The sequence below is a fragment of the Eretmochelys imbricata genome, chromosome 24 (assembly GCF_965152235.1).
Source record: "Eretmochelys imbricata isolate rEreImb1 chromosome 24, rEreImb1.hap1, whole genome shotgun sequence".
NCBI classification, from domain to species: Eukaryota; Metazoa; Chordata; order Testudines; family Cheloniidae; genus Eretmochelys; species Eretmochelys imbricata.
The window spans coordinates 21,311,819-21,327,686 of NC_135595.1; the positions used below are offsets into that span (position 1 = coordinate 21,311,819).

The window sequence follows — 15,868 nt, forward strand, 5'->3', positions numbered from 1 at the left end:
CTGCGGGGCTGGGAGCCAGGACTCCTGGGTTCTGTGCCCCTCATGGGAGAAGGGGTGTTCCAGGGGACAAAGGGATTACATTTACAGGAGGGGTGGCAGGTCCTGGCTCATGGTGCTGCTCCCATGGGGAGGAGGAAATGAAAACATAAACTAGCTCCCAAACCTGTTTTTCTAGGTTGTGAAGGGCCTCAGGTCCTGTTCTGCTGGTTAGCAGGGCCCCAAACTCCCCAGAGCCAGGCTAGTGAGGGGCCCCGGGCACTCTCTGTAGGCGGGCTCCTCACCTCAGGGTGGCCTGTCCCTGTGGGAGACTCGGTTGGCTGGGAGGGGGCTGTCTCATTCTGTCCCCGCTTCTGCAAGGCCCGGGAGGCTGATGGTCTGAACCAGTTCATCTTTCCCACCCGGGAGGAACAGCTGCACCCCCCCACCCCCAGACCCTGCTAGGAGCAGGGCAGCCAGCTGTTGGTCACTTGGCAGCCGGGCTGAAAGGAGAGCCCTGTGCCGGGGAGGACTGCGGCTGGGGGATGGGGGTCAGTGTGCTTTGGGCAGTGTGGCAGCCATGCTTACTTTGAGCATCGGAGGGGTTACCTGGGGGGCCCCACCCAGCCCCTGGCACAGAGCTCGGAACCGTTGTCCCAGTGGCTGCCCACCGCTGCCTAGTCTCCCTCTGCCCCCCACTCCCCATAGTGTGTCAGCAGCAAGTGTGTTGGGGGTTGTTCCTGCTTTAAATGCACACCTGAAGGAGTCAAATGGCTGGGTGGGGCCTGGGAGCCAGGAGTCCTGGGTTCTATCCCAGCTCTGGGAGGGACATGGAGTCTAGTATGTAGATCATGGGATGGGGCTGGGAGCCAGGTCAAACCCCAGGTCTGAGAAGGGCGTGAGGGGGGTATGCTGGGAGTCAGGTCCCCCTGCCCTGGTCTCTAACCAGCCTCTCCCCTCCCTTCCCCCAGCCCCAGCGGGCCGCTGCCCCCCACGGTGCAGGTACAGGGCGACCGGCTGCTGGTGCAGTCAGTGGACGTGGCGGTGAACACGACCTTCATCTGCCAGGTCACTAATAGCGTGGGGACGACACGGGTCGAGCAGATCATCCTGGTGCGAGGTGAGTGCGCGGGGGTCCTTCCCTGGTGGCTGAGAATGGGGGGTGTCCCCTCCCCCACCAGGGGGACGGGTGTGTGATCTGGGTCCAGGGTCTGTTCAAAGGGCTGGAGGAGCGCAGGGTGGGGGTGGGAGGCTCATCCAGGGCTGGGGGTGTCTGTGTGCTGGGGGGGGCTCCCAGGGGAAGGTGGCGCGATCTCATGCGGGGATATTGGAAGTTCCAGGGGGTGGGGCTCCCAGGAGTGGGGGAGGGGTATCTGTGTCATCCCCTGGGAGGCGAAGGGGCCTCTCCTGGGGCGAGAGAGGGTCCCTGCAAATGTTGGCGCCTACCCCTTCCCCCCCCAAGGCCGCTTCATCGCCTCTCCCCAAGGCATTGCTCTGGAGCCTGTGCCCTCTGAGTGAGGGACGGGGGGCAGAGGCCCTGCCTAGCTGGTGGAAGCTGGTCCGGGAATGTGTTACATCTCATTGCCTTTTCTGGAGGTGTGGTGGGCTCTCCCACACCCCTGCTGGAAGCTGCAGGCTCTTCCCCCCACTCCCCCACCTCCCCAGGGGTCCTGCAGCCCGGGAGCTGGGGTAATCTCCCGCAGCTTCAGCTTTTCCTAGTCAATCGGGGCTGGTCTGGTCTCAGGACTCCTGGGTTCTCTCCCTGGTTCTTAGGGGTAGGAGGGGGGGTCTGGTGAGTTAAGGAGGGGGCTGGGCTGGGCTGGCATCAGGACTCCCTCTGTTACTGCTCTGGTGGTGACTGGGCAGCATTGCGGGGATGGGGATGCCTGTGACTGTCATGTGCCAATAATTCTCTGCTCTCAGGATCTGCACACAGGTGCGAGGCTCCTGCAGCAGCCAGGCTTTGTAGGCCTTGCAGCATGTGTGAACATTAATATGGGGGTCAGGGTGGGGGGGGTCAGTTAACACCCAAGTGCATTGTGGGAGGGCAGGGCAAACCAGGTGCGTTGTGGGGGAGTGTGTGGGGCATATACCAATAACCAGGTGCATTGTGGGGCAGGCGATGTGCCGTTAGCCGGATGCACGGGGGGGCAGGTGGCTTGGTGTGTGCCAACTGCCGGGTGCATTGTGGAGAGGGGGACAGGGGCTTGGTGTGTGCGACTAGCCCGGTGCATTATGGGGGTGAGGCATGTGTCCACAGCCAGGTGCATTGTGCGGCAGGGGGCTTGGTGTGTGCCAACAGCCCGGTGGGGTGGGGGTGGGGCATGTGCCAACAGCCAGATGTGTTGAGGGGGATGGGCATGCGGGGCCCAGGTGCATTGGAGGGGTAGGGCAGGGGGTGAGGCATGTGCCAACAGCTGGGTGCCTTGTTGGAATGGGCGTGCAGGGGCCCAGGTGCATTGTGGGCCCAGGCGGGGTGTGAGTTTTGGGGGTACTGGGCAGAGCGGGGAAGGGAGGGGAGACCCCGTCTCGGCCCCAGGAGGACCCGGCTCTGCATGGAAGCGTGCGTCAGATGACCAAGGGGTCGCCACGACCCCGGCCCTCCCCCCACGGCTCCATCCCCTGAAGCTTGGAGAGTGACCCCCTGCCCCGTCTTTTCTCTACTCCAGAGCACCCCACGAGGCTGCAGAGCAGCGCCGGAGCCGTGGCTGGGGGCCTCGTCGGGGGCATCCTGGCCCTCGCCCTGCTGGGGGCTCTGGTATTCTTCCTGCTCCGCCGGCGCCGTGCCCGCCCCCCTGTCAAGGGTGCCTATGACCCCACCACCCGCGTCTACGGCAATGGGGCGCCCCACAACTTCACCTACCGCCCCGACTCGGAGCTGGACCGGCCCCTCAAGGCCGCACCAGGCGAGGGGGCCCCCGGAGAGCGGCCCGGCCCCTATGGCTACCCTGGCCAGCGGCACGAGGAAGAGGAGGAGGAGGAGGAGGAGCGGCTTGACGAGGTGGGGCCCATGTTGCGGCTCAGCGCCCACCCCGGGCACAGCGCTCCGAGCGGCTACGAGGACGACGACATGGAGTCGCAGCACGACGGGTCCATCATCTCCAAGACGGCTGTCTACGTGTGACTGCCCTGCCCTGCAGGGAAGCCGAGACAATGGGGGGTGAAGCCCTCGCGGGAGAGGACAAGAGACTCTGGGGAGCAGAGACGGATTAACTCAGGGGGCTGCGGAAACTCCTGGGGGTCAAGGATGCTGGACTCCTCACTCGTGATCCCGCCAGCCCCAGGCAGGAGGCGGGTCTCGGCTGCCTGGCCAGGTGGGGGGAGATGCACCCTTGTGTTGGGGGAGAGGCTCTATTGACATCCATGTGGTGGGATGGGGATGCTCTGCTCTGGGTGAACACATGGGGCTGGGGACCCCCAAGTGCTGGGAAGCGGGGCAGGATGGGGAGATGAGCCCCCCCTCCCAAAAGGAAGGTTCGTGCTGATGCCTCTTTTTTTGTACACTAGAGTAGTTCCCGAGCCAGGCGTCAGCCTCGGAGGTCGGGGGACGGGACAGGGGACGATGGGGGACGGGACGGAGGCTGTGCTGGGGTCCCCCAGCCTGGCTGAAAATGGGGGAACACAGATCCCCCTCCCTCTTTAAAAGATGGCCCACGCAGCTCCCTCGATTCAAGATGTGATTTGTCTGATTCTGCCCCACCTGGAATGAGAGCGGGAGAGTCTGTGTGACCCCATCTCAGTTTGGGGGGCTTCCCCGAGGTGCACCCTATGTCTATGACCTGCCCAGCTTTGGGGGCGGATGGCCCCGGGGCGCCCAGTATACTTCTGCCCTAGGGAGCAGTGTTTCTCCCTTGTCTCCTAGTGTCTGTGTGTGACACTCTGTTTACGCCCCCCCCCCCCCGCCCACGCACTGTTCTCAGCCCCCCCCAACCCCCCCATGCTGTGTCTTACGGGCCAGCTCCTCCGCCCCCTCAGTGTAAATATCCTGGGGCCCCGAGCTCCGTAGAGAGGTTATTTTCATAGTGTGTTGGTTGCTATGGCACCGGAACAGTCTGTCTCCATTTTGTGTGTAATAAAGTCTCCTTGGACCCCAGGCCCAGCCCCATCTCTTCTCATTGCTGGGGGGAAAGAGGGGCTGAAAAGAGTATTGCTGGGGGGAGCATGAAGGGCTGCGCAGGTGGCGGGAGGAAGAGTCTGCATTATTGGGAGGGCAGGGACATGTGCATGAAGGCAGGTGTGTTTGGGAGGGCAGCTGTGTACGGGGTCAAGGAGCGCGTGCTGGGGGGGGCATAGTGCCAAGGAGGGCGTGCTGGTGGGAGGGGGGTGCTGTGCCAAGGTGGGTCATGTGGCGCCAAGGCGGGTGTGCTTGGGGGGGTGTGTGGTGTCAAGATGGGTGTCCTGGGGGGGTAGGGCACATGATGCCGAGGTGGGTGTGCTGGGGGGGCGTGCACGGCGCTAAGGAGGACATGCTGGAGAAGGTGCATGGTGCCTGGGGGGGGCATGCTGCACCAAGGCGGGCATGCTGGCGGGGGCGCGGAGCACCAAGGATTGCATGCTTGGGGGGATGCGCAGCGCTAAGGAGGGTGTGCTGGGGGCACGTACGCCCTCCCCCCACTCACCTCCTGTATTACTGCAGGGTGTGCGTGGGAGGGAGCTGGCCGGGGGCACACTGCAAATGCATTGTTAGCAGGGTGAGGGGCGTCTATGGGGCATTGCACTGGAGGGGTATAGAAGGGGGTGTGTGCGGGGACAGTGAATCGCCAACTATCTAGAGATGGGCAGAAACGACTTCTGTGGGCAGGAAAAAACCGAAACTTTCCAACCGAAACGGCTGGTGCTTTTCGTTGTGTGGTCACAGAAATTTCCATTTTAATCATCAGAAAACTAAAAATCCCCGGGGGGGGGGCGTGGGAACATCAGACCCGCCGGCTCATGTGCAGTGTCTGGGGCGACAGAAAGCATCAGTTGGACCTGCTCCCCAAACCCAGCCTGCTCTGGGGTGGGTCCAGGTTTGAGTTGGAAAACGTCCATTTTATTAGTAGCTGCCCAGATTGGTGGCAGGCTCGGGGGGTCGCCCGGCTCTGTCGGCACCGCAGGTTCTGCCGTTTGTCTCGTGCCCCATTGCGCCTTCCTAGATTCCAGGTTGGGCGGGAGCCCATCTGACGGGGGAAGGGTCAGCCTGGAGGGCTGGGGGCCCATTGCCCCTGGCTGGGGACTGGGGAGGCCTGTGAGTGTCGCTGCAGGTGTCTGCGGTTTCGGGCCCGTGTCACCACAAGCAGCATCCGCTCAGGTGTGAAATGTGGTGTATGGTTCGTGCACAGGCCACGCTGAGAGGAGCTGGGGCCAGATGTCAGGGGTGGGGGAGCTGGGAAACCAGTAAGGGGGCCCCAGACTGACTTGCTCTCTGGGGTTCTGTATTGGGGCTCCTCCCCCCACTCCTCCCTGCGAGGGTCCCTCCCTGATTCTCTGCTGCTCCTCTCCCCAGAATTCCCCCCCCTTTCCCCTGTGCCACCCACCTCCCCCACTGCTGGGATCCCCCTAATTCTCTGCCAGTGCCGCCTGCCCAGGTTGGAGGCGCTGGGGAGACCCGGGCTCTGTGATCTGTTGTGGGACTTGTCTCCCCATGGCTTTGCAGGCCTGGGGCAGCCCCCTCCAGCCCCCATGCCCCTTGGGAGCTTGTGGTGTCAGTTCAGCAGTCCTGCGGTTGGTTTTTGGCCGACCTGGCCCTGACCCGGCAGCTCCCAGCTTTGAAGTGCTCGCAGCTGTTCCACGCTTGCTGGGACTGGGCAGTAGCTCTGGGAAGGCCTGGGACCCACCCCCGAGCCCGGCTGCCATCTCCCCAGCCCAGGGTTGGATCCACTGCCTTTTAGCTGAGGCTTGGCATCTAGGAGTTGCCAGGTGAGGGCCCATCTAGCCCAGCATCCTGTCTCCCATCCAGTGCTGTGTGTCAGAGGGGAGGTGAGAGAGCCCTGCAAGGTGGTGATTGGCCACTCCCCCCACCCCTCAGGCAGGTCTCATCCTGACCCTCCTAGAGATCGGTGTCATACCCGCACTGGGGTGCACGACTTGCCAGCAGTTGCTGGTGTTCTCTCCCTGGGTGACTCCCCATGTCCGGTAGCACTGGGTTCCAGTGGCTCACTTGCCTTGTGGGGGAGTCGCTTCCTCTCATCCGTTGGGAATCTGCTGCCTGATGATCTTGCTGAGCGTCCCCTTGGCTAAGCGAGGGGTTGGGGGGTGCCCAGACAGGGACCCCATCCCCAGCAGGAGCCTCAGTCTTGCTGAATCATGGCAGGGGGTTGGGGCACCCATTTCTTGCCCTGCTGCAGCCCCAAGTATAGCATGGGGCGGGGGTCTGAGGGCAGCTTTTGTAGGCCACTAAAGACCAATTAACTGAATCCCTCCCAACTGCCCAGCACAGGGAGGGGGGGGCCTGCTCTGGCCAAGGATACCTGGGTGAGCCCCCCCACACGTGCACGTGCCCTCCCTGGGCTGTTTAGGGACCACTGTGGAGCAGCCAGAGCTCTCAACAGCTGGAGCCAGGGCTGGCGCGGGGCAGGCAGCAGGGATGTTGGTGCTGGGGGAGATGATGCCATTGCCCCCCCCAGGCACCACAGACACGGCAGGATCTGCCGCATGGGAGACCCCTGTGCTGGGGGGCTGGATACACGGTGACCCCTCGCGTGTTGTCGTCCGCCCCCCGGAGCCTGTTCCACATGGGGTTTGACGTTGCCAAGGGCTGGGAGCTGAAGCAGCAGTTCTGGGGCTATTCCCCTTTTACACAAGTGCAGCTCCCCCATGCCCCCCCATCCTCCCCGCAGGGGACTGGCCCTGGCTTCCTTTGCAGCCGCTGAGCTGAGGATGAAGCTGCCTGAGTTAAAAATAGCATCTGCCTCTCTCCCAGCCCTGGGCTGGGCTCTAGGTTTGGGGGGATGGGCTGGTCACACCCTGGGGGGTGGGTGCAGGCTGGGTGAGGGCATGCCAGGCAGGGTGCAGGGATGGGGTGTATGCCAGGTAGGGGACTTCTGTGAGGGATGAGGTCATGCCAACAGGAGGGATGCTTGCTAGGCAGGGGGTCTCTGTGGGGCTGGTGGGGTGCACGTTAGGCAGGGAGTCTTGGGTTAGTGGGGTGCATGCTAGGCAGAGGGTCTCTGTGGGGTTGGTGGGGTGCATGGTAGGCAGGGGGTCTCTGTGGGGTTGGTGGGGTGCATGATAGGCAGGGGGTCTCTGTGGGGCTGGGGGTGCATGGTAGGCAGGGGGTCTCTGTGGGGTTGGTGGGGTGCATGGTACGCAGGGGGTCTCTGGGGTTGGGGGTTCATGGTAGGCAGCGGTTGCTGTAGGGCAGACGGGATGCCAGTTGGATGCCGGGACTGTGCTCAGCTCTGTTCCTGCGGCTCTCTGCAGCGCAAGGAGAATCCCTTGGGGTGAAGGCAGAAGTGAAAGGGCAAGTCCTCAAGCACCGGTGTGTGACGCCATCCCCCAAACTCTCCCACCCCCATCTGTGCCCGTTCCTGGAAGTCCTGTGATTTCCTCTCTGCAGCTCGCCTGAGCTGTGGGCATAGTTCTAAGTGGCTGTGTGGTGTATAAATAGCCCGTGTTTATTCCTGGCAGGGAAGTGGGGCTGCAGGGAGAAGCAGGGATTTTCCCAGGGCTCGATGGCAAGGGGTTGCTGGGAGGATGCCTGGAGGTTAGAGACACGTGTAGCCCGTCTGTGTTTGTGCAGCGCCTGGCGCGGGGGGCTCCTGCTCTGTGACCTCTCTCTAGTGTCTGTCTGAGCCTGTAGGGGTCACACTCCATGTCGTGTAACTTTTCTCCCAAAAAGCCGCAGGCTAGAACTTCCCTTCTGTAAAATGCACAAGCCGAGCCCCTCCCATCCCATCAGCCTGTGACTCCGGGAGCTGGGGGGTTATGGGACTTCCCCCCGCCTCGGCCCATCTCGCCGAGGGGCTGTGGAGTTAGCAGGGAGCTGTTGGATTCTGCAGCCGCCTGTAGCAATTGCTCAGCTGCTGAAGGATCAGCAGATGGTTCAATAATGTGTGGACCCTTTGGGATCCACCTCTAGCAAACCGCTGGGGGGCTGACCAGGAGCGAGTTCCTGTCGAGCTTCGAGGCTCTTCCCCAGTGTCTGTGAATGCTGAGTCACACGGAACAGGGTTGTTTTTCTGTTTATGCAAAGGGAGAAACACCAAGCCAAAGCCCTGCGTCCTATTTCAGTTTCATCCAAACATTTCTAGGGGAAACACCATTTCCCCCCCTCGCACCCGGGCTGTTTCCTGCCAAGAGAGGGGACGGTGGGAGGGTTTTTCACCTGTGGTGTCAGCCAGGGATCTCAATGCACTTTGCTATACTGCGCCCCCCTGCAGGGGCTGTCACCATACAGAGCGCAAGCCCCCAGCTCTCTAGCTCGGAGACTTGCCACTGCAGGGGCTTTGCCCCATGGGCCCACCCTATGGGACTTACCCTCCTAGGCACATGAAGGCTGGGGAGAGCAGGGGATGGAACTCAGGGTTCCTGAGTCCTAGGCAAGGGCCTAACCATTGGACCATCCTGCCTTCCCTTTGGGAGGGGGTCACTAGCCTGGCATCCTATCACCCTCCCTGCCCAGCGCCTGTGGTCTCTGGTAATGTGCCTCTCAGGGAAGTGTCACCTGAGCCCCCAGTCTCAGGGCCTGCAAGCTGTGGGACTCAGGTTCTCAAAGTTGGGGGTCTCAGTTGGGGGAGTTTTGGGGCCCCACAGCCCAGGAGGGGGCTGGGGGTTCACAGCTGGGGTTCTCAGCTGGGAGGGGTCTCTGGGCCCCCGAGCCTGGGAGATAGGAATGGGGGGTTCACAGCTGGGGGGTCTTGGGGCCCCAGAGCCCAGGGGGGAGCTGGGGGACCAGGGGTTCACAGTTGGGGGGTGTCTGCTGGAGTTCACAGCTGGGTGTCTCAGGGCCCCAGAACCTGAGGGGAGCTGGGGAGCTGGAGGACTAGGGGTTCACAGCTGTGGGAGTCTCAGAGCCAAGGAGGGAGATGGGGAGTGGAGGGATGTGGGGGGGTTTCACAGCTGGGGAATCTCAGGGCCCCACAGCCTGGGAAGGAGCTGGGGAGGCCAAGGGTCTGGGCTGTGGGGTCCCAGGCCCATGGCACCTTTGGGGGCAGGAGGTGAGAGGCGGATGAGAGCTGGGCACACCCGAAGGCTGAACGTGAAACTGGAGCCCATGAGGGGGACACACACTGATGCTTGGGGGGAAGAGCCAGTGCTTGTCTGCAGGCAGGACGGGGGTGGTGCGAGAAGGGGGGCCGTGGGGGGATGGGAGCTATGCGGGGACTGCAAGCTCGGGGGATGGGGGGCTGGCTGCAGGCGCAGTGGAGGAGTCGGACTTTGTTCCCACGGGCCAGGCAGCGTGATAAGATAAGGGGACTGCTGCATTCCCAGCCTGGAGATGGGAGGAGGTGATGGGGGGGCCCTGTGTGAGTGTTTCATTGCTTTGGTATTTCATCTCCTGCACACAGTGAAACTTGGCTCTGATTTCCCCCCACATCAGTGGCGGGGGAGGGGGAACCCTGAGACAGCCCCTCCCTCTGTGAGAGCTGATGGGTTTTGGATCCCATGAGTCACCTGCTGCCATCCCAGCACAGGCCCCAAAGGCTGTACTGCTGCCTTCCCCCCAGTGTCTCAGCAGACACCTGGCTGTACCCTCAGCAGTGGGGGGCTAGTGGTTACAGCCGAGGAGGGGGCTGCGAGCCAGGACCTCCTGGGTTCTATCCTGGCTCTGGGAGGGGAGAGGTGCTAAGTGCTGAGTATCTGGCCTGTGAAAAACAAGGCTCCCTTTTCAGGAGTGTTGAGGTGGGTGCCCAAAATCACCAGGCACTTTTGGAAATCTCGGCCACTATCTGTAACATGAAAAGGAGGACTTGTGGCACCTCAGAGACTAACAAATTTATTTGAGCATAAGCTTTGCGTGCATCCGATGAAGGGAGCTGTAGCTCACGAAAGCTTATGCTCAAATAATTTTGTGAGTCTCTAAGGTGCCACAAGTCCTCCTTTTCTTTTTGCGGATACAGATTAACGCGGCTGCTACTCTGAAACCTGTCTGTAACATGTGGAGAGTGTTGTTCTTACTGACGTGTGTTGCGGGAGGCTCGAGAGGCTCAAGTGTGGGGGCCTCACGTGGTGCCAGGCACTGCACAGACCCCAGCTGAGACGGGGGCTCCCGGTCTAAGTAGGGAAGACAGCCAGAGCTCGAGCTCTTATTCCCGTTTCCCAGCTGAGAACTGGCTCCAGAGAGAGGTGGGGACTGGCCCAAGGTTAGCCGGGGAGTCAGCGACAGCTGGGAACAGCACCCAGGAGTCCTGAGTCCCAGCCCTGTTGCTTACGCTCTACCTCTCCTCCCCGGGATAGGAGGAGACTCCACTGACGCAAACCAGCAGACTTACAGTTACAAGTGCATGTTAAACCCTCTGCTTTGGGCCATGGGCCAGCTCTCACCTGGTGAGAATTAGGAGGGGCTTTCCCCATGGCCAGGGACCCCCCCATAACTGCATGGTTTCCGGGGCAGCCTGTCTCGCTAAGGGAGCCTGATGCCAGGTTGCTGGATGGGGAGAGGCCAGGCCCAGACCAGCCTGTCCCTGCTGGTGCTGAGATCTCTGGCTCCATGGGGGTTTCTGCAACACGGCAACTTGAAAGCCCCCAGCCCCCACCCCCAAGCTAAAATGAAACGGCCTGGCAGCATTCCCAGTTGCTTGTGCATAATACATGGGGCTGTGTGTAATTCTGGGTTCTCCCCGGAGAGCAGGGGGAAGGGGAGTTTGCAGACTGGATGCACTGGCTGGCAGAGAAGGGACAGCGAGCTCCTCACACACCTGCAAGTACAGTGTGGCTTTCTGGGGAGGTGACACTCACATCTATAGGGCAGGACCAATGGTCCATCTCGAGAACCGGGAGGTGGGAGCTTTTCTGCACCCCCACAAGCCTTGTGCTCAGGAACAGAACCCAGGAGTCGTGGCTCCTGGCCAATGTTCCCTCTAATTTTTGACAGGCAGTGTGCGCAAAAAATTTCTTCTGTGCAAATTTTTGTGCGCGCAGTGTTTCACCATGTGCATGGGGTTCAGGATCTGTGGGTGCGCACACATGCACAGAGCTTAGAGGGAACAGTGCTCCCAGCCCCCCTCCCCCTGCTCTAACCCACTAGACCCCACTCCCTTCTCAGAGCTGGTAATGGGACCCAGGAGTTCTGCACCCCCCCGCTCCCCAGAGCCATGGGTAGAACCCTGTTTCCCAGCCTGCTCACTCTCATGCAATGAACCCTCCCCTTCCCCCCGCAGCCACACTCAGTGTAGCATGGGGGTGGAGGGAGCCAGGCTGGCTGGGGTCAGCTCCTTGGGTGGGGTCCCAGCTGGTCCAGGACCTGGTGCTGGGCCCACAAACTTGCTGCCCCCTGGATAGCTCAGCCTGGCAGCGCCACCTGGTGGGCTCCTGAGGGCTGGGCCAGAGAGAGCAGCTGGGACCCCAGGGGGTCTGGGGGGTGCCTGGCCAATCCCAATAGGGCACAAGGGGAACGGGTCAGGGGTTAGGGCTGGGGGATGGATTAGAGTGAGGGGTAAAGGTTAGATTTCAGTGGAGGGACGGGGGGCCTGGAGGGTGGGTGAGGCTGGGGCGGGGGCAGGTCTGTGATGCTGGGGCTATGGAGGGGATGCAAGATCCTGAGGAAGGTTCCTCTGTGCCCACGGGACGTCCTGGGGGGCCACAGAGAGGCCAGGGGGTGACAGCCCTTCCCCTGTGGCATTGCCCCTCATCCATTCATGCCCCCCTTCCTCTCTTTCCTAGCTCAGCCTAACATGGATGGCGCGGGCAGCACAGGGGGCATCATCGGTGGCATCATTGCTGCCATCGTGGCCGTGGCCGTGGTGGCCACTGGGGTCCTGATCTTCCGCCAGCAGCAGAAGAATCGCACAGAGCAGGACAACGATGAGTGAGCGACTCGGAGAAAAGCGCGGTGCCCGGGGCGCAGGGGTCGGGGAACAGTGCGGTGCCTGGGGCGCAGGGATCGGGGAACAGTGCGGTGCCTGGGGGTGCAGGGGTCGGGGAACAGTGTAGTGCCTGGGGGTGCAGGGGTCGGGGTTTGGAGAATAGCGCGGTGCCCAGGGGCGCAGGGATCGGGGAACAGTGCGGTGCCTGGGGGTGCAGGGGTCGGGGAACAGTGCGGTGCTTGGGGGTGCAGGGGTCGGGGTTTGGAGAATAGCACGGTGTCCAGGGGCGCAGGGATCGGGGAACAGTGCGGTGCCCAGGGGCGCAGGGGTCGGGGAACAGTGCGGTGCCTGGGGGTGCAGGGATCGGGGAACAGTGCGGTGCCTGGGGGTGCAGGGGTCAGGGTTTGGAGAAAAGCGCGGTGCCCAGGGGTGCAGGGATCGGGGAACAGTGCGGTGCCTGGGGGTGCAGGGGTCGGGGTTTGGAGAATAGCGCGGTGCCCAGGGGCGCAGGGATCGGGGAACAGTGCGGTGCCTGGGGGTGCAGGGGTCGGGGTTTGGAGAATAGCACGGTGCCCAGGGGTGCAGGGATCGGGGAACAGTGCGGTGCCTGGGGGTGCAGGGGTCGGGGTTTGGAGAATAGCGCGGTGCCCAGGGGCGCAGGGATCGGGGAACAGTGCGGTGCCTGGGGGTGCAGGGGTCGGGGAACAGTGCGGTGCCTGGGGGTGCAGGGGTCGGGGTTTGGAGAAAAGCGCGGTGCCCAGGGGCGCAGGGATCGGGGAACAGTGCGGTTCCTGGGGGTGCAGGGGTCGGGGTTTGGAGAATAGCACGGTGCCCAGGGGCGCAGGGATCGGGGAAAAATGCGGTGCCTGGGGGTGCAGGGGTCGGGGTTTGGAGAATAGCATGGTGCCCAGGGGCACAGGGATCGGGGAACAGTGCGGTGCCTGGGGGTGCAGGGGTCGGGGAACAGTGCGGTGCCTGGGGGTCCAGGGGTCAGGGAACAGTGCGGTGCCTGGGGGTGCAGGGGTCAGGGTTTGGAAAAAAGCGCGGTGCCCAGGGGCGCAGGGATCGGGGAACAGTGCGGTGCCTGGGGGTGCAGGGGTCGGGGTTTGGAGAATAGCACGGTGCCCAGGGGCGCAGGGATCGGGGAACAGTGCGGTGCCTGGGGGTGCAGGGCTCGGGGTTTGGAGAATAGCGCGGTGCCCAGGGGCGCAGGGATCGGGGAACAGTGTGGTGCCTGGGGGTACAGGGGTCGGGGTTTGGAGAAAAGTGCGGTGCCCAGGGGCGCAGAGATCGGGGAACAGTGCGGTGCCTGGGGGCACAGGGGTCAGGGTTCAAGGAACAGGGCAGTGTCTGGGGGCACAAGGGTTGGGAAACAGGGCAGTGTCTGGGGGTGCAGGGCTCGGGGTTTGGAGAATAGCACGGTGCCCAGGGGCGCAGGGATCGGGGAACAATGCGGTGCCTGGGGGTGCAGGGGTCGGGGTTTGGAGAATAGCATGGTGCCCAGGGGCGCAGGGATCGGGGAACAGTGCGGTGCCTGGGGGTGCAGGGGTCGGGGTTTGGAGAATAGCACGGTGCCCAGGGGCGCAGGGATCGGGGAACAGTGCGGTGCCTGGGGGTGCAGGGCTCGGGGTTTGGAGAATAGCGCGGTGCCCAGGGGCGCAGGGATCGGGGAACAGTGTGGTGCCTGGGGGTACAGGGGTCGGGGTTTGGAGAAAAGTGCGGTGCCCCGGGGCGCAGAGATCGGGGAACAGTGCGGTGCCTGGGGGCACAGGGGTCAGGGTTCAAGGAACAGGGCAGTGTCTGGGGGCACAAGGGTTGGGAAACAGGGCAGTGTCTGGGGGTGCAGGGGTTGGGATTCAGGGAACAGGGTGGAGCCTGGGGGTGGAGGGGTCATAGTTTGGGGAACAGGGCAGTGTCTGCGGGCACAGGATTCAGGAAACAGGGCAGTGTCTGGGGGCGCAGGGGTTGAGGTTCGTGGAACAGGGCAGTGTCTGGGAGTTCAGAGGTTGGGGTTCGGGGAACAGGGTGGAGCTTGGGGGCGCAGGGGTCGGGGTTTGTGGAACAGGGTGGAGCCAGGCAGTGTCTGGGGGCGGAGGGGTCAGGGTTCGTGGAACAGGGCAGTGCCTGGGGGCGCAGAGGTTGGGAAAAAAGGTGGTTTCTGGGGGCACAGGGGTTGAGGTTTGGGGAACAGGGCGGTGTCTGGGGGCACAGGGGTCAGGGTTTGGGAAAAAGGGTGGAGCTGGGGGCGCAGAGGTCGGGGTTCGGAGAACAGGGCGGTGCCTGGGGGCTCATGGTTCGGGGAACAGGGAAACAGGGCGGTGCGTGGGGGTGCAGGATTTGGGGAAGAGGGTGGTGTCTGGGGCGCAGGGGTCAAGGTTCAGGGAACAGGGCAGTACCAGGGGGCACAGAGGTTGGGGTTTGTGGAACAGGGCACTGTATGGGTCGTAGGCATCGGGATGTGGGGGTTCAGGGAACAGAGTATAGTCTGGGGGCACAGGGTTTGGGGAATAGGGCAATGTGGGGACCCATGGGTCAGTGTTCGGGGAACAGGGCAGGGTCTGGGGTGCAAGGGGTTGGGGTTCAGGGAACAGGGCGGTGTCTGGATGCGCATGGGTCAGCATTCGGGGAACACGGCAGTGTCTGGGGGGGAACAGGGCAGAGTCTGGGAGTTCAGGGGTCAGGTTTGGAGAACAGGGCGGTGTCTGGGCGTACAGGGGTTAGGTTTTCGGAAATGGTGGTTCCTGGGGGTCCAGGGGTAGGGGTTTGGGGAACAGGGCAGTGTCTGGGGGTAGAGGGGTTGGCATTCATGGAATAGGACAGTGTTTGGGGGTGCAGAGGTCAGGGAACAGGGCAGTACCTGGAGCGCAGGGGTCAGGGTTTGGGGGGTCAGGGAACAGGGCGGTATCTGGGAGCACAGGGGTCAGGGTTTGGGGAACAGAGCGGTGTCTGGGTGTGCAGGGGTCGGGGTTTGGGCAGGAAGATCAGGGGAGGGGGCTCGGAGAGCATCCAAGAATCAGAGCTTGGGGGATGAAATCTGGGGGTCAGAGGTATGGAGGCGGTTTGGGGGTTCTGAGGGGTGAAGGAGGAGGAAATGAGGAAGGGGAGGGGGTCAGTGTGGGGGAAGGGTGATGAGGGTCTGGAAGACGATTTGGGATTTGGGGTCAGGGACATGCTTTCTCCTCCTTGCCCCCACCCACAATAACCTCTCTGCCTTCAACTTCCCTGCCCCCTAGCCTGGATGGGCCCCCAGCATACAAGCCGCCCCCTCCCCAGAAGAAGATTGAGGACCCTGAGCTGGTAGGTGCCACATCTCTACTATCTCCAGGGGGCAGGGGGGGTGTATCTAGCGGGGAGCAAGGAGCCAGGACTCCTGGGTTCTCTCCCTGGCTCAGATGAGCAGCTCAGCACATTGCTGGCTCTGGCCGGGGCATAGAATCATAGAATATCAGGGTTGGAAGGGACCTCAGGAGGTCATCTAGTCCAACCCCCTGCTCAAAGCAGGACCAATCCCCAATTAAATCATCCCAGCCAGGGCTTTGTCAAGCCTGACCTTAAAAACTTCTAAGGAAGGAGATTCTACCATCTCCCTAGGTAACACATTCCAGTGTTTCACCACCCTCCTAGTGAAAAAGTTTTTCCTAATATCCAACCTAAACCTCCCCCACTGCAACTTGAGACCATTACTCCTTGTCCTGTCCTCTTCCACCACTGAGAATAGTCTAGAACCATCCTCTCTGGAACCCTCTTTCAGGTAGTTGAAAGCAGCTATCAAATCCCCCCTCATTCTTCTCTTCTGCAGACTAAACATCCCCAGTTCCCTCAGTCTCTCCTCACAAGTCATGTGTTCCAGTCCCCTAATCATTTTTGTTGCCCTTCGCTGGACTCTCTCCAATTTTTCCACATCCTTCTTGTAGTGTGGGGCTCAAAACTGGACACAGTCCTCCAGA

At 62.3% G+C, this 15,868-nt stretch overlaps 1 protein-coding gene across 4 annotated transcripts in view; it reads left to right on the plus strand.

The window, feature by feature from the left end:
* The window catches only part of NECTIN2 (nectin cell adhesion molecule 2), a 42,207-nt gene that overhangs the window by 19,216 nt on the left and 7,123 nt on the right, over nucleotides 1-15,868 (plus strand). For 3 of the 4 annotated variants that reach the window (XM_077841731.1, XM_077841734.1, XM_077841735.1), the window contains exons 5-7: nucleotides 948-1,096; nucleotides 11,779-11,923; nucleotides 15,155-15,218. In XM_077841731.1, coding sequence (XP_077697857.1) covers nucleotides 948-1,096; nucleotides 11,779-11,923; nucleotides 15,155-15,218 — 358 coding nt within the window. Of the gene's footprint in view, nucleotides 1-947; nucleotides 1,097-2,645; nucleotides 4,070-11,778; nucleotides 11,924-15,154; nucleotides 15,219-15,868 lie in introns of those variants that run through there. The other variant, XM_077841732.1, reaches the window with a different exon arrangement.